This window comes from Salvia hispanica, chromosome 6 (genome assembly GCF_023119035.1).
Source record: "Salvia hispanica cultivar TCC Black 2014 chromosome 6, UniMelb_Shisp_WGS_1.0, whole genome shotgun sequence".
Taxonomy (NCBI): domain Eukaryota; kingdom Viridiplantae; phylum Streptophyta; class Magnoliopsida; order Lamiales; family Lamiaceae; genus Salvia; species Salvia hispanica.
The window spans coordinates 41,258,125-41,271,485 of NC_062970.1; the positions used below are offsets into that span (position 1 = coordinate 41,258,125).

At 36.4% G+C, this 13,361-nt stretch overlaps 1 protein-coding gene across 1 annotated transcript; it reads right to left on the minus strand.

Moving 5' to 3' along the window:
* Positions 1–11,108: 11,108 nt before the first annotated feature.
* On the minus strand, positions 11,109–12,282 carry LOC125195363 (B3 domain-containing protein Os03g0212300-like). The gene is made up of 5 exons (XM_048093521.1): positions 12,251–12,282; positions 12,062–12,137; positions 11,693–11,957; positions 11,440–11,522; positions 11,109–11,348 (listed from the first exon to the last, which is right to left on the minus strand). Exons 1-5 carry the CDS (start codon positions 12,280–12,282, stop codon positions 11,109–11,111), a joined length of 696 nt encoding a protein of 231 aa, XP_047949478.1.
* Between the last annotated feature and the right edge of the window lie 1,079 nt (positions 12,283–13,361).

Here is a 13,361-nt window from a genome sequence, read left to right on the forward strand (position 1 = left end):
ATCTTTTCCTTTTTCTAACACTCCCCCTCAAATTGAGTAGTGAGATCTCCGATACTCAATTTGCAAAGAACATCTTCAAAGCTTCTTGAGTTGGCTTTCTTGATTCCTTAATTTTCTCTTAATTGATTTCTTCATTCCAACAATTACATCTTCCTTGCGCTACTGCGGGTGCGGTGTATATAGACAGGGAGAAAAAAATTAATTCTATTTGGTAATTAATTCAAATGTTATTTAATGAAATACATGTATATATGTACATATATATTGCATTAATTTTTACGTACTCAATTACAAATTTTTACATGCACTAATCATATAAGAATTTAAAACGAAGGAGTAGTAATTTAGTAAACAAATTCGGATGCCTATTCAAATAAGGTGGATAGCCACTTTATTTATTTTACCAGTTTGGTTGGTGTGAAAGTATTTTCATAAAGCCCAACAAAACATTCAAAGCCCGCTCTCTCGACCAAAATCTTTTTGTTTGGGCCCAAAACTTCGTCTTCGTAATAAAGATGCAAGATTATTTGTGGAGATCCGAGTTTAATTTCCAATAATTTTTGGTGGGTGTGTACTGTATTTTCTTCATAACAATTTTGTAATTGTTCAATGCATAATGTTTCCATTGTTCTTCATAATCTTAAAAGGTATCGCAACTTGAGTATTTCCTCGTTCCGAATTTAGAGTCTCACGGAACAATTCCCTTTACATAAATAAAATAATAACGCAACAATTAGCGCGAGAAAACTACTAATTAGATGCATGCATTCTAATTAAAAAAAATTTCTCGTTTCTCGATTTTTGCATAATTTTTATTATTCGGCGGCCGCCCAAGGCGTCGCGTACGACGCCGGTCGGCCGCTTGCGCCCACGAACTCCTCTTTTGAATCCTCGTATGTTTCCCCCACGAAGTAGAATTCAATCCCAAGATTTAATTAAGCGTGTAATTAAATGCGCACAGTTTATTTTTCCCCGAATTAAAAATTATTTCAGACTTCTCATAAACTATTCACCCTTCGAAATATTCGTGAATTAAATAAATAAGTCCCCCAAAAATTAAATAAAAACTTCGGCCCAGAGGAATTAAAACAGCCCAAGTCTTATAATTAAACTAGCCCATCAATTTAAGTCACAGCCCAACTAATAATTAATTAGTAGCCCAAACAATTAAAAGGATGGAGGCCGAAGATTTAACTCTCAATTTAAAATAGGAGGCCCAAGAGAGCAGCCCAATTTAAATTAATTCACTCCCAAAATAATTAATTAATAGCCCTCTATTCTATATATAGTGCACAAATTTGTTATTAATACATTATTATATTTATCTTTAATAATTTAGCAATGTTGAAAATATATTTGATAGGGGTCCTATGCTTATAGCATCCTAATCCAAAATCAAGAGTAAATCTCTACCATTGAATTTTAAAATGAGTGGATGAGATTAAAGCTCATAAATCTCAATAAATAGTAGACAAAATATCAACAAAAGGGTAATATCGTCATTATGTTATCATATGATAATTTTCGTGTGTGTTTTTTTATATCAATATTGTGTATTACAAATATCAACAATATGACATTAGAATATCAATACAAGGACAAGAAAAATATCAACACATTTTTATTGAGATTGGACATGCATAATATTGAGATTTTGACTACAATATATTGAGATTTTTTGTTCATTTGTTGATAAAAGCTGCTTATCAATATGTACGAAAATTGAAATATAATTTATCAAATTTCATCACCCGAACATCGTCGAAACATATGCAATTGAGATCTCGTTGGAATCCTTATTAAATTATATTTAATTTGATATATTTTTTGCGAAAAAATAATTTAAATTGAGAGAGCTACGTAAATTTAAAGATTTGAGATGATTTTGAGGAGAGAGAAAGTAGTTAGTTATAATTACTACATGTAGGATTTGACATTAATACCCTTTTTATTTAATTAATAATTATTTAAATTTAAAATACATTACACTTGACATTATATTAACCACAATATGTTCTAATCTAATGATTGAAAATTAGTCTCAATTTAGGATCGATAATTAGTTAGCAATTGATTAGAGAAAATTTCTAAAAACAAAAAGTATCCGACAAATTTGGGCTTGACTTTTTGAGACCTTTCATAAGGGGCTTGAGGTGATAGTATTTGGGCCGATAGTATGAAGGAGGGAGAAGAATTTTAATTGGGCTGATCCTCTATTTTTTTTATCACACTTTGGGCCAGCAGGAATAGGGAATTAGAGTGGGCAACAAATCTCATACTCCCTCCATCCACAAAAAATAGATCATTTTGTGTATGGCACGGGTTTTAATATATAATTGGTAAAATAAGAGAGAGAAGAAGAAAAAGTAGGTAAAGTAAGAGAGATAGGGAGAAAAAGTGAGTAAAGTAGGAGAGAGAGAAGAAAAAGTGGGAAAAATATGAAAGATAAACTTTCCATTTTAAGAAAGTTTCCATTTTAAGAAAGTGATCTATTTTTTGTGGACGTCCCAAAATGGCAAAAGTGATCTATTATTCGTGGACGGAGGGAGTATTAGTACATTGGAATAATTAAACTGTTGGGCAAAATAATGTAATTGCTGACCAAATAGTTAGCTAAGCATGTGGTGACAATTTTAATATCAGAAAGTATTCACCCTTTTCTCCAAACTTCAGTGGTTTAAAGATAAATTTAATTCATAGCCTCATAGCTCTAAAACTTGAAATTAAAATCAAGTACGACTAGTTAATCTAATGAGACAGAGACGATAGTAACGGGCTGCTATTGCATTTCGATTTGCTTGGGCTGGAGATGAATGCTTTTGGGCCCATAGTTAAAGAGAGGAGGAAGAATAATTTTCATTGGGCTGATCCTTTATTTATTTTTATCACACTTTGGGCCAGCAGGAATAGGGGTTGGAGTGGGCTGCAAATCCTTATATTATTAATACATTGGGTTGAGTGGACTAACTTATTGTTGGGCCAGATAGTTAGTTATCGGATTGACTAATTAATTTCCGAGACAACGATTTAATTAGTTATCGTATTGACGAAAGGTGAACACACACGAGATAGAGGCAATGAAACCTCAAAGACAGCGAAAGTAATATTTCAAAGCGAGAATGTTATATAAGACTTGAAATTCGCACGGTGTAGAAAACAAGGTGATAAATTAAAATCATTTCTTTGCAATGAAGTAAAATAGATTCAAAATATTAAATAAATTGGATTATTCTAGAAGATGAGTCAACAACGTTGAAAATGTTAATTTTCTAAGAGAAACTTGAAATTCGCACGAGAATATAAAATCTAATTAAAATTTTGAAACGCTTAACTGTAATTTGTTAGTAATAAAATGGATTTTAGTGATGTGAATTTTGTCTAAATGTAGTTTTATTATATATAGACATCCTTAATCTAGATAAAACTATCAAAAAATTAGGCATTATAGTTTCCCACTCCCACTCCCACGGACATCTGGGTCAGCCTTGGCTTATCATTTTATTTGGACTGATATTAAAAGAATATTTTAGAGGGACCTCACGGTGGACTCCTACATCTACATCGATTGAACGTCTGAACGGATCTTTCTTAGTTATGCTTTGTTTTACTACTTGTGTATTGCCCGCGAGATACTCCTCCACAGTCAAGCTCCGGGCAGACGCCGGCTTGTTGACAAGATAGATGTCCTCAATGTCTAGCATATAGACACTGAAGCTTCCGTTCATGCTCGGAAATCCTGCATTTACATAAAAAAAATTAGTAATACTATGTAAAATAAAGTAAAATACTTAATAATAATAGTAATAACACCTTTGAACGCCGAGTGGGCATTGAATAACGCCCCCTGCGCCCGGGACTCTTCGTCGGAGTTTGGAGCCAGCTTGCGCAGCTGAAAAAATGAATTGATTAGAGCGTGAGAGAGAGGCAAAGAGAGAGAGAGAGACCTGGCCGAGGAAGGTGATCTTAGAGAAAGCGGGGGACTGGGGGTCCGAGCCTTGGCAGTCATTGAAGCTGATCTCGGAGACGGCGAAGCTGGATCGCACATCCGCCAGGACGTCCATCCCGACTGGGTCGAACCGGGAGAAGTAGAACAGCGGGAAGCGTTTCCATCGTCGGCGTAAGACACTGGGTAGGTGAACGAGGTGGAGGAAAGGGTGTTCGACGCGATCACCCCTCACCGACGGCGAGATACACCTCCACCGTCAGGCTCCGGGCAGTCGCCGGCTTTTTGACAAGATAAATCTAGTCGATGTCTAGTGTATGGACTTTCATTCAGGACTCGGAAATCTTGTATTATAGAATCAAAATTAGTACTAAAATGTGAGTAAGAATGAGTTAATGGAATATGAGGTATAATACCAAAAATGGTAAAATAGTGAAATGCACCAAATTTTATGGGAGGGACAAAAATGGAAAAATATGACAAAACTTAAGGGACAGAGGGAGTACTATTGAATAAATAATGAATAATCTCACATTTTAATAACTTGAAATTCGCACGATAATATAAAAAATAGGATTAAATTCCAGAAGATAACGCGACAATGTTGAAAATGTTGATATAGAGTGACTTGAAATGCGCACGGTAATATTAAAATTCAATTAAGTTTCAAAAGATGACTCGACAATGTTGAAAGCGCTTATATAGAGTGACTTGAAATTTGCACGGTAATATAAAAATTGAATTAATATTTTGATTGTATTTTGTTAGTTATAAAATGGATTGTAATGATATCAACTTTGTTGAGTCATTTTCTAGAATTTAATTGAATTTTTATTTTATCGTGCGATTCTCAAGTCATTCTATATCAATTTTTTCAATATTGTCGAGTTATCTTATGGAATTTAATTGAACTTTTTTAATCGTGCAAATTTCAAGTTACTCTATATCAACGTTTTCAATATTGTTGAGTCGTCTTCCGAAATAACACATTAGGTTTTTAATATTAAAAATTAATTATTTTAAATTTATTTTACTTCGTTTGCAAAGAGGACTAGTGAAGCGAGGGAGAGTGGGAGTGTGAGATGAGAGGGAGGATAATAAGCAAAGTGAGTGACAGATGATAAGTATTTCATTAATTCAATGCTATATTTATAGTTACAAATTTATAAAACAACAATTTGGCAACTTCTCACGATTTTTTTTTTCTTAATTCAGGATAAGTATTTCAATAAGTCATAGCCATGTGCCTTAATTCAAAGAGTATTTCAGCCAAACCTAACTTGCCTGTCTTCTTACAATTTGTTGATATTGTATCCATTTTTAGTATCCAATATGTGGTAGATAGCACTAATTTTTCAATTCAAATACCCATGATCTTATAACATGCAAATATAATTAAGTCGGCAGTAAATATTGATCTGATATTTTCTCTGGAAATAGGTATTGTCAGAATTTCTATATATATTAAAAAATGGCAAGCATGATAAAATTGTTTCACTTTTATTATTGGTTTCATAATAAAATGTGAAGGATGTGAATTAGTGAAATGTGGAACTTACTTACAATTTATGGTAAAAATAAAGTATGACTCTTGTTATAGGATAGACCAAAATAGAAAACCGTGACTTTTAATCAACTACTCCCTTCGTTTCTTCATAGTTGAGGAGGAACTATTTGGCACGGAGTTTTAAAAATGAATGTTGGGTGTGTTGAATAAATAGATAAAAAAAGTAAGAGAGAATAAAAGGTAGAGAGAATAAAGTATAAAGTGAATAAAGTAGAGAGAATAAAGTAAGAAAGAGTAAAGTAAGAAAGAGAAAAAAATTACTATATATAGAAATGACTCAACTATAAAAAAACTTTTTGAAATGAAAAAATGACTTAACTATGAAGAAATGGAGGGAGTACTACATAATAGGACAAAAATTTGTGCAACGATGAAGGACAATTTAGAGAAAAGTGCAAAACATAGATTTAATGAACATGTGTTCGTCTATATTAAATAAAGTCAACGGGAATATTGATATGAATGCACAATGTCGTGGCCCGTGGGTGATGGAAAAGTAGTTATAGGATTCAATATTTTTTAAGAGAATGACAAGATAAAGATGTTCTATTATGGATGACCTAATAGTAAACATATACTCCAGTTAATTAGATAAATAATTAATTTAAAAAATTAATAGAAGTATTAGCAATAATAATTTATTATATGTGCGGAAAATTTTGTGCTATTTATTTCCATGAAGTTTGTGTTTAAAAGGCAGTTTTCTTTTACGGATCTCGCTAGGATTATTCACTTTGTTTTGTGAGGAAAGAATCCAAGCGTATTTCGGGTTCGATTAAGAATATTATAACATTAATTGTGTGAGTTATTATTATAATTTTATTACTACTATTATTTATGAAATATGGGCATGCACGTACTTGTTAATTTTTCTATCGTGGTAGAGTTCTTTTAATTAAAGATTAAACAACTCCACTAATTATGCAGAGGATCCCTCTCTTTACGTTTTTATTATATAATTATGAGCCGGTACCCAATCAAACCAATCTCTACGACGTCTACGTAACAATAAAAAAGTCTCTGATTCTTAATTAATGTCTAATTCACGTATGGAAACTTCGAATATAAACGATGATGGAAGAAGCCCCATAAATGTTGCAACTATTTCAAAGTTCTCAAACTAAGAATCAATTATCGTAGTAAGTATAATTGGTGAAAGCATAAAAAGGAGTCGACCGTAGTAGATTGGTTGACCGGGAATATCGCTACGGTGCTAATAATTATTTTTGTTGTCTAACGACATTTTTTTTACCAAGAAATAATAATTTATATGCTACGTCTTAAAACTACTTAGAAAATTAATTGATTTCATAAATCTTAACAAAAGTAGATAGGATCGATTATACCAACTCAATAGTGTAACATGTAAGAAACATTGAAATACTAATTGTCTTTGATTTTGATTTTGATTTTGATTTTGATTTGTTTTCTATCAAAACGTACATTTCTTTCTTGAATCAAAATAGTAGTACTAATGTGATGGCAAGATTAAAAATAAAGTTTCAAAAAAAAAATTAACGGTAGCCCTTGAAATGAGACCACCATTTTCGAGCACGTGCAATGAGAATGCGTCACTTGTTATGATCTTACTTCTAAACATTAAAGCGGGAATGAAAATGCATATACAAATAATTTCTTAGAGAAAATCCAATCTGCATAGTTTGAATAAGTCTTAAAATTACAAATTCAAACTCGTCAAAATCATGAAACTGACCATGATCTCTATGCGAAAAATAAATATCGTCACGAACGATCAACTATAATGAGCTACCGTGGACACAATTTTCAAGGCATGCATCTAAAAGTAAGTACAAGTTGGATATTGTGCTTCTTAAGGAGTCGTTCGGTTGTGGATAATTGGCCAGATAAGGCCCCAATTCTTGGGAATAACCAGTGTTCGGTTGTCATTATATATTTCTTCATGGGCCTAGAATTAGCACAAGGCCCACACTTTTCACCAGAAATGAAGCAGAATGAAAACCAAGAAAATGGATGGTATATAATTCTGCATTGATTTACGTCTCAAGATATGGAAGTATGAAAGACTAAATTAACCCTTCTAGAAAGGTTTCCCCCATTATTTTCACCCAAAAAAATCATTTGAACCCTAGAACGATCTCTCACCAGCTACGGCGCGACGACTAATCTGAAACGTCTCGCGCCAATTCTTCCGGTGGCTGGCTTGGTATCGTGTCATTGTTTTTGCCCGGAATCGTTTGGTATGTCATAAAATTGTGCTGAATTTTGATATTCCTCTGTTTTGTGAATACCCATCTAAGTCAGCAATACGTAAATTTGTTGCAGCAGTTCGGGCGATCTTCGAACGTCTCCAACATTGCAACTTTTACCGCAGCTGAAGTACGAAAGGTACCCTCTGAAAAGTGTGAATTTATTTGATTTGTCAAGTGTTTGATGTATATTTTGTTATGGTCCTACGCACAAAGATAGTTTTTATGCTACACTATGGTTTGTCTGCTTCAATTACTTTGAAATACGGTTTTCTGTGGGAACGACACTGAAATTATGGGCAAAGCGAAACGAACACCGCAACTCTCCCCATTGCTATGTACTACTCTATTTGGTTATTGTTCACTGTGAAAATTAGTGGGGGCTGTCTAAACTGATAACGCATGTTGCAGTGGTTATTGTGGGGTTAGAAACTACCGTAATGATGCGAATACGTTCTTGTACTTATGCTCCGTTGCGAGAGCTACTTGAAGATATAATGCTTATATATCGCCTTGAGACAACTGTCCTGTTACGCCGATATATGAGTGCCCGAAGCGGCAACCGAAAACGTCGAATTTTTGAGCAAGCCAGAAAGTATAGCATTCTGAATAAGATACCTCGACAGTTAGAACACATAGACCGACTTGTCCACCTAACGGACGCAGATTGTATTGCTAACCTCAGAATGGACCGTAACGTGTTTGTGAGGTTGTGTCGTGTTCTACGTGAACGGGGCGGACTACGTTGTGGTCATCATGTAGGGGTTGAGGAACAAGTGGCCATTATGGTTGGAGTACTTGCACATCACAATAAGAATCGGGTTGTCAAGTTCACATTTAGGAGGTCTGGGTCAACAATTTCATATTATGTTAACAAAGTTCTTGGGGCAGTTCTTTGTATGTCTTCAGTGCTCCTTCCTAAACCAACACCAGTTCCGGACAACTGCGATGACAACCGTTGGAAGTGGTTTAAGGTATCTTCAATGTTGTTGATTTCATATATTGCATCACAAAGCATTTTATTGTTAGTTTGATTTGTTGAATTTTTTTTTAAAAGGATGTCTTGGGGCTTTAGATGGTACACACATCAGTTTGTTGGTTAGTAATGAGGACAAGCCTCGGTTCAGATCGCGGAAGGGGCAAATTTCAACTAACACGCTGGCTGTATGTGACCGTAACCTGCAGTTTGTTTACTTCTTGGCTGGGTGGGAGGGGTCAGCCGGCGATTCCAGAGTACTGAGGGATGCAGTTGCCCGTCCAAGAGGTTTGAAGGTTCCACAAGGTCGGACATCTTTCACCGTACTTCAATTAGACAGTTTTACTATTTATATAACATAATATATTTTGATATTGCAGGGGGTTATTATTTGTGCAATAATGGCTATGCCAATAGTAACGGTTTCCTAACTCCGTACAAGGGCGTACGGTATCACCTTCGTGAATGGGGTCCTGGTAATTCAATGCCTGAGAACCATAGAGAAATGTTCAACATGCGCCATACCAAAGCTCGGAACATAATTGAGCGCGCATTTGCAGTGTTAAAAATGCGGTGGGGTATATTGAGGTCTCCTTCGTTTTACCCGATAAAAACTCAAATTCGTTTGATCATGGCCTGCTTCCTATTGCACAACTTCATCCGTCTTGAGATGCCTATTGACCCTTTCGAAGCTGAAATTGATGGAGATAGCTCGGTGATGGGTGAGGAAGAACAAAACATCGGGCTGGAATATGTTGATTGCATTGAACCAACGGCGGAGTGGACCCAGACGCGTGATGATATAGCCATGCATATGTGGAACAATAGATAGAGATGTTTTTTTTATCGTTATTTATTTTTTCCCCTCTAGACTGATGTGAATCTTTTGTACTTGGCCTAAATATTATGCATTGATAAGTATTAGCTATGTGAACTCCCTGTGAACATGGTTTCTTGATTTATTGCAACCTTATGTATAAACCTTATGTATACAGGATTTTCGATGTCTGATATTCCACTGTGTTCCTGCGGCAATGGGAAAATGGTGTTGCGCCGTGCTGGGCCGGAAGCTAAAAATGCTGGAAGATACTACTACAAGTGTCCAGTGCGTGGGCAACACTCGGGTGACTTCAAGTGGGCTGACGAATATCACGCAGACAAACCACGAAGATGGCAGGTTGTCGACCTTGACAAACACCAGTGGGGTGATTTTGTAGACCAAAAGCCGGTGTTTGCTGTGGGTGGCTGCAACGGCGGTGCGGCCCAATGTTGTGGAAACAAAACATCGTATCGCATTGTTGCGCAGGTTTTAATCGGTGTCATGTGTGTGGTATTGGTCATCATTGGTATTTTAATTGGAAAGGTCATGTAGCAAGCTACGAGTGATGTGTGTGAATTATAGGCACTCCATGCTTGAGACTCGCAAATGCCTCATTTTGTTTACCGCTTTAGTTTGGTAGGGTATGTAACTGCAAGCACTAACTTTCCTTTATGTAGGCCTTTTGGAAATTTTTTGATTCAGCGTCTCAATTATAAGGAACTGTCTGTGAATGTAGATATATTTCATACCCTGACATTGCTACTAATATGAATACATTTTGCGTACACAAGAGTATTTTATAATATTACACACCAAGTCATATTACGTACTTGATGCGTATTTTAAAGTCTCTGATTCAGTTCACACAAATTATCAAGTTTAATTAATTAACTCTAATAATACTACGATACTGCAATATGTCTGAATCCCCTCCTCTCTTTTCTCTCTTTTCCTCTCCCTTTTCTCGTGTCAATCCCCTCCAAAACCGCCCCAGAAACCAATTTGAAACCTAAAATTCGGCAGTATTCCGAGAAAAACGCCCGACCGGGCAAAATGAAATGCTGACCCGGGCGTTTCCTCTGTCCCCGGGCGTTTTTAATGCTGAAACGCCCGACCCGGGCGTTTTTGCCGGTTTTTGACTGCTTCGCGCAACCTTCGTCAAATGACCATAACTTCTTCATCCGAGCTCCGATTAAGGCGTACAATATACCCACGCAAAGTTATTTCAAAGACGAAGATAATGGTGGTAAGATAAAAGAATTTGGACACAATCTTGATAGGCAATGAACAGTTTCAATAAGACCCTACTCCACATGTACATCTATCAACTAATATATAATAATCAAACCTTAATGATCAATTGATAGATGATTTAAATATACAAAATAGGAGAAAACTTGGAGTAGAATTAGCATCATTTGATTCACATCAGTACTACACATACAAACAATTCATTCACTACCCACCTTAACATATCCATACTAAATACTAGTACCTAACTGTCACTGGACCTTGTTCTAAGATATCACAAAATATGAAAGGTCTAACCATCGAGGTGATTTTATTTCTTTGGATCACCGTTCCACACTAACATGGAAGTGGATACCATCTGACGGAACAAGGTTAAAGGTGCACCGGTCCCCTGTTCCTAGGTCGTTATCACGAATGAAAGTCTTCCAACCACCATGAATGGCATATCCAATGATCTTTTTGGCTATAAGCACATCCCATGTGCGGTGGTGCACGGTAAGGCACGCCTTACACTTGTCACCATCCATTGATATGTTAGCATTCCAAAATTCAGTTGGTATATTCTGTGGCCATGAAGATGGAAGGTGTCAACTAAGGTAATAGAACAAAACAATATATGAAATAGTAGCTAACAATAGAGTATCTAACACGCACAAGATGTTGTTTTATCGGAGACCCCCCTAGAACGATGGTGAATGATGGTTGTGTGACAATTTCGGTTATCTCGGCATCAAGGCCTGGACCGGGATAGTGAATCGATTTCAGACAGTGAATCTAACCATCCGTCAGACGAATCCACATCCACTTGGTCGTCGTTTGGTGTCATTGAGAGACCCCCAACTACAATAGAATTCTTTGTTACTATACAACTATAAAATATTACATTAATAAAACCATCAACACTTACTCTCGAGATCACTACGAGGTGGGCATCCACTCGTAAATAGAAATCGCTTCACATAAAATAGTCCATCGCCCGTGTAAGTGAATGTGAGCCATTCTCCATTCGAAACATGATTGTTGTACACAAACTCAGACCACCCCTCGCCAAAGTACCAACCACCAGGCCTTTTTGCTATAGCTACTTCTGTTTTCTGGAAATTTGGCATTGCGAGTAAACATTGCTCAGGGATTGTGTCGCCGTGCTCCGACACAAACTCGGGAGGTATGCGCTAGAAATTTTATGTACAAGGGTTAATTGAAATGATCTAAAATTCCAAATCTTTTTGGATTTAACTTCACAAATGTAACGCAGGTATGTACAGCTTAGACTCACCAAACTGTTCGAGTGTTGGATCGTGTAAAACAATTTGAAAAACTGGGGGAGCAAATTGTATTCTTCGAAATAAATTCTGGCACCATATCATCGGGGATTAGTCACTCTCAAATATTACGAAGTACACTGGCTTAAAAACAAGTGGTGTAACCACTTTTACGAATACATGAAAGCTAATGAGTAACATACCTCTTGTCATTCATGTTGGGATCGACAGCCATGTCAACTTACTCAACAGAGATGGAGAATGTGGATATGTGTTTAAGGCAGTTTTGGTTCAGTGGGAAGACATTATGGAGTTAATGCAAAGCCACCAACTTCATCAACCAAATTAATAGCATCTAGTCAATGTTAATGTGGTTGAGCACGTTTCCATTTACTTCATTCGGCTGTGAATAGTAATGAATGACAAACTAGCCAATAGAATACACACAGCTGCATGAGGTCTTCTCAGATGATATTAATGTTGGTAGTTTGATGTCAATCACATTAGATGCATTCAAATTTTTGTTTATAAAATATACAAGCCAACCGCTCTGCATTCCACTTGCAAATAGAACCTCCGAAAATACCATAATCTTTACTGCAAACATGAATATCCCACCCCAATCAAAATTCCTCTACGAAGGAAAATGGTCCCCGTTGGTGGACAATATCCTTGTTGATACTATAATTCGTTTAAAAAATATGACGGCTTGGACTCTGCTAGAATTCCCCTCCTACTTCTTGCTTACGGCAGCAAAGGAGATTCACACCAAAACTTCGGTGCATTTCACTGAAGTCGAGCTCACTGACCGTGTGGGAAAGCTTCATATGAGGTATCGGACATTCAAGGAACTTGTCGCGGTAGATGGCGTCCAGTGGGATATGCCTACAAAGTACGTCAGTGCCGAAGATTGGCTCTGGAAGAGAATATGCAAGGTAAGTATGAAACGGTTTGTTATATGTAGCTCAGCCCATGTTGCACCAGAATGTATACTACTATTTCTCGCGTTTGCTCATATCTTCTCATTTGGTGTTTAGGAAAACAGCTTAGCCGCTGCGTACTACTACAACGATGAGCCTCTCCATAAGAAGCTTGCATGTTTGTTTGGCATTGACGACATTAAGCTTGAGTCAGAAGAAGAAGTGATTGTCATCTCTGAGACTACGGAGAAGATTTCGATTGACGAGGGTCCGTGTTATGATGCGGGTGAAGACAACGAGGAAGTCAACTCTCCCTTTGTCATGCCGCCAACGAACGTCCGCCGCAAGCTTTTCGTAGAGACAGAGGATCCTGACGATAGACAGTCTACAACGG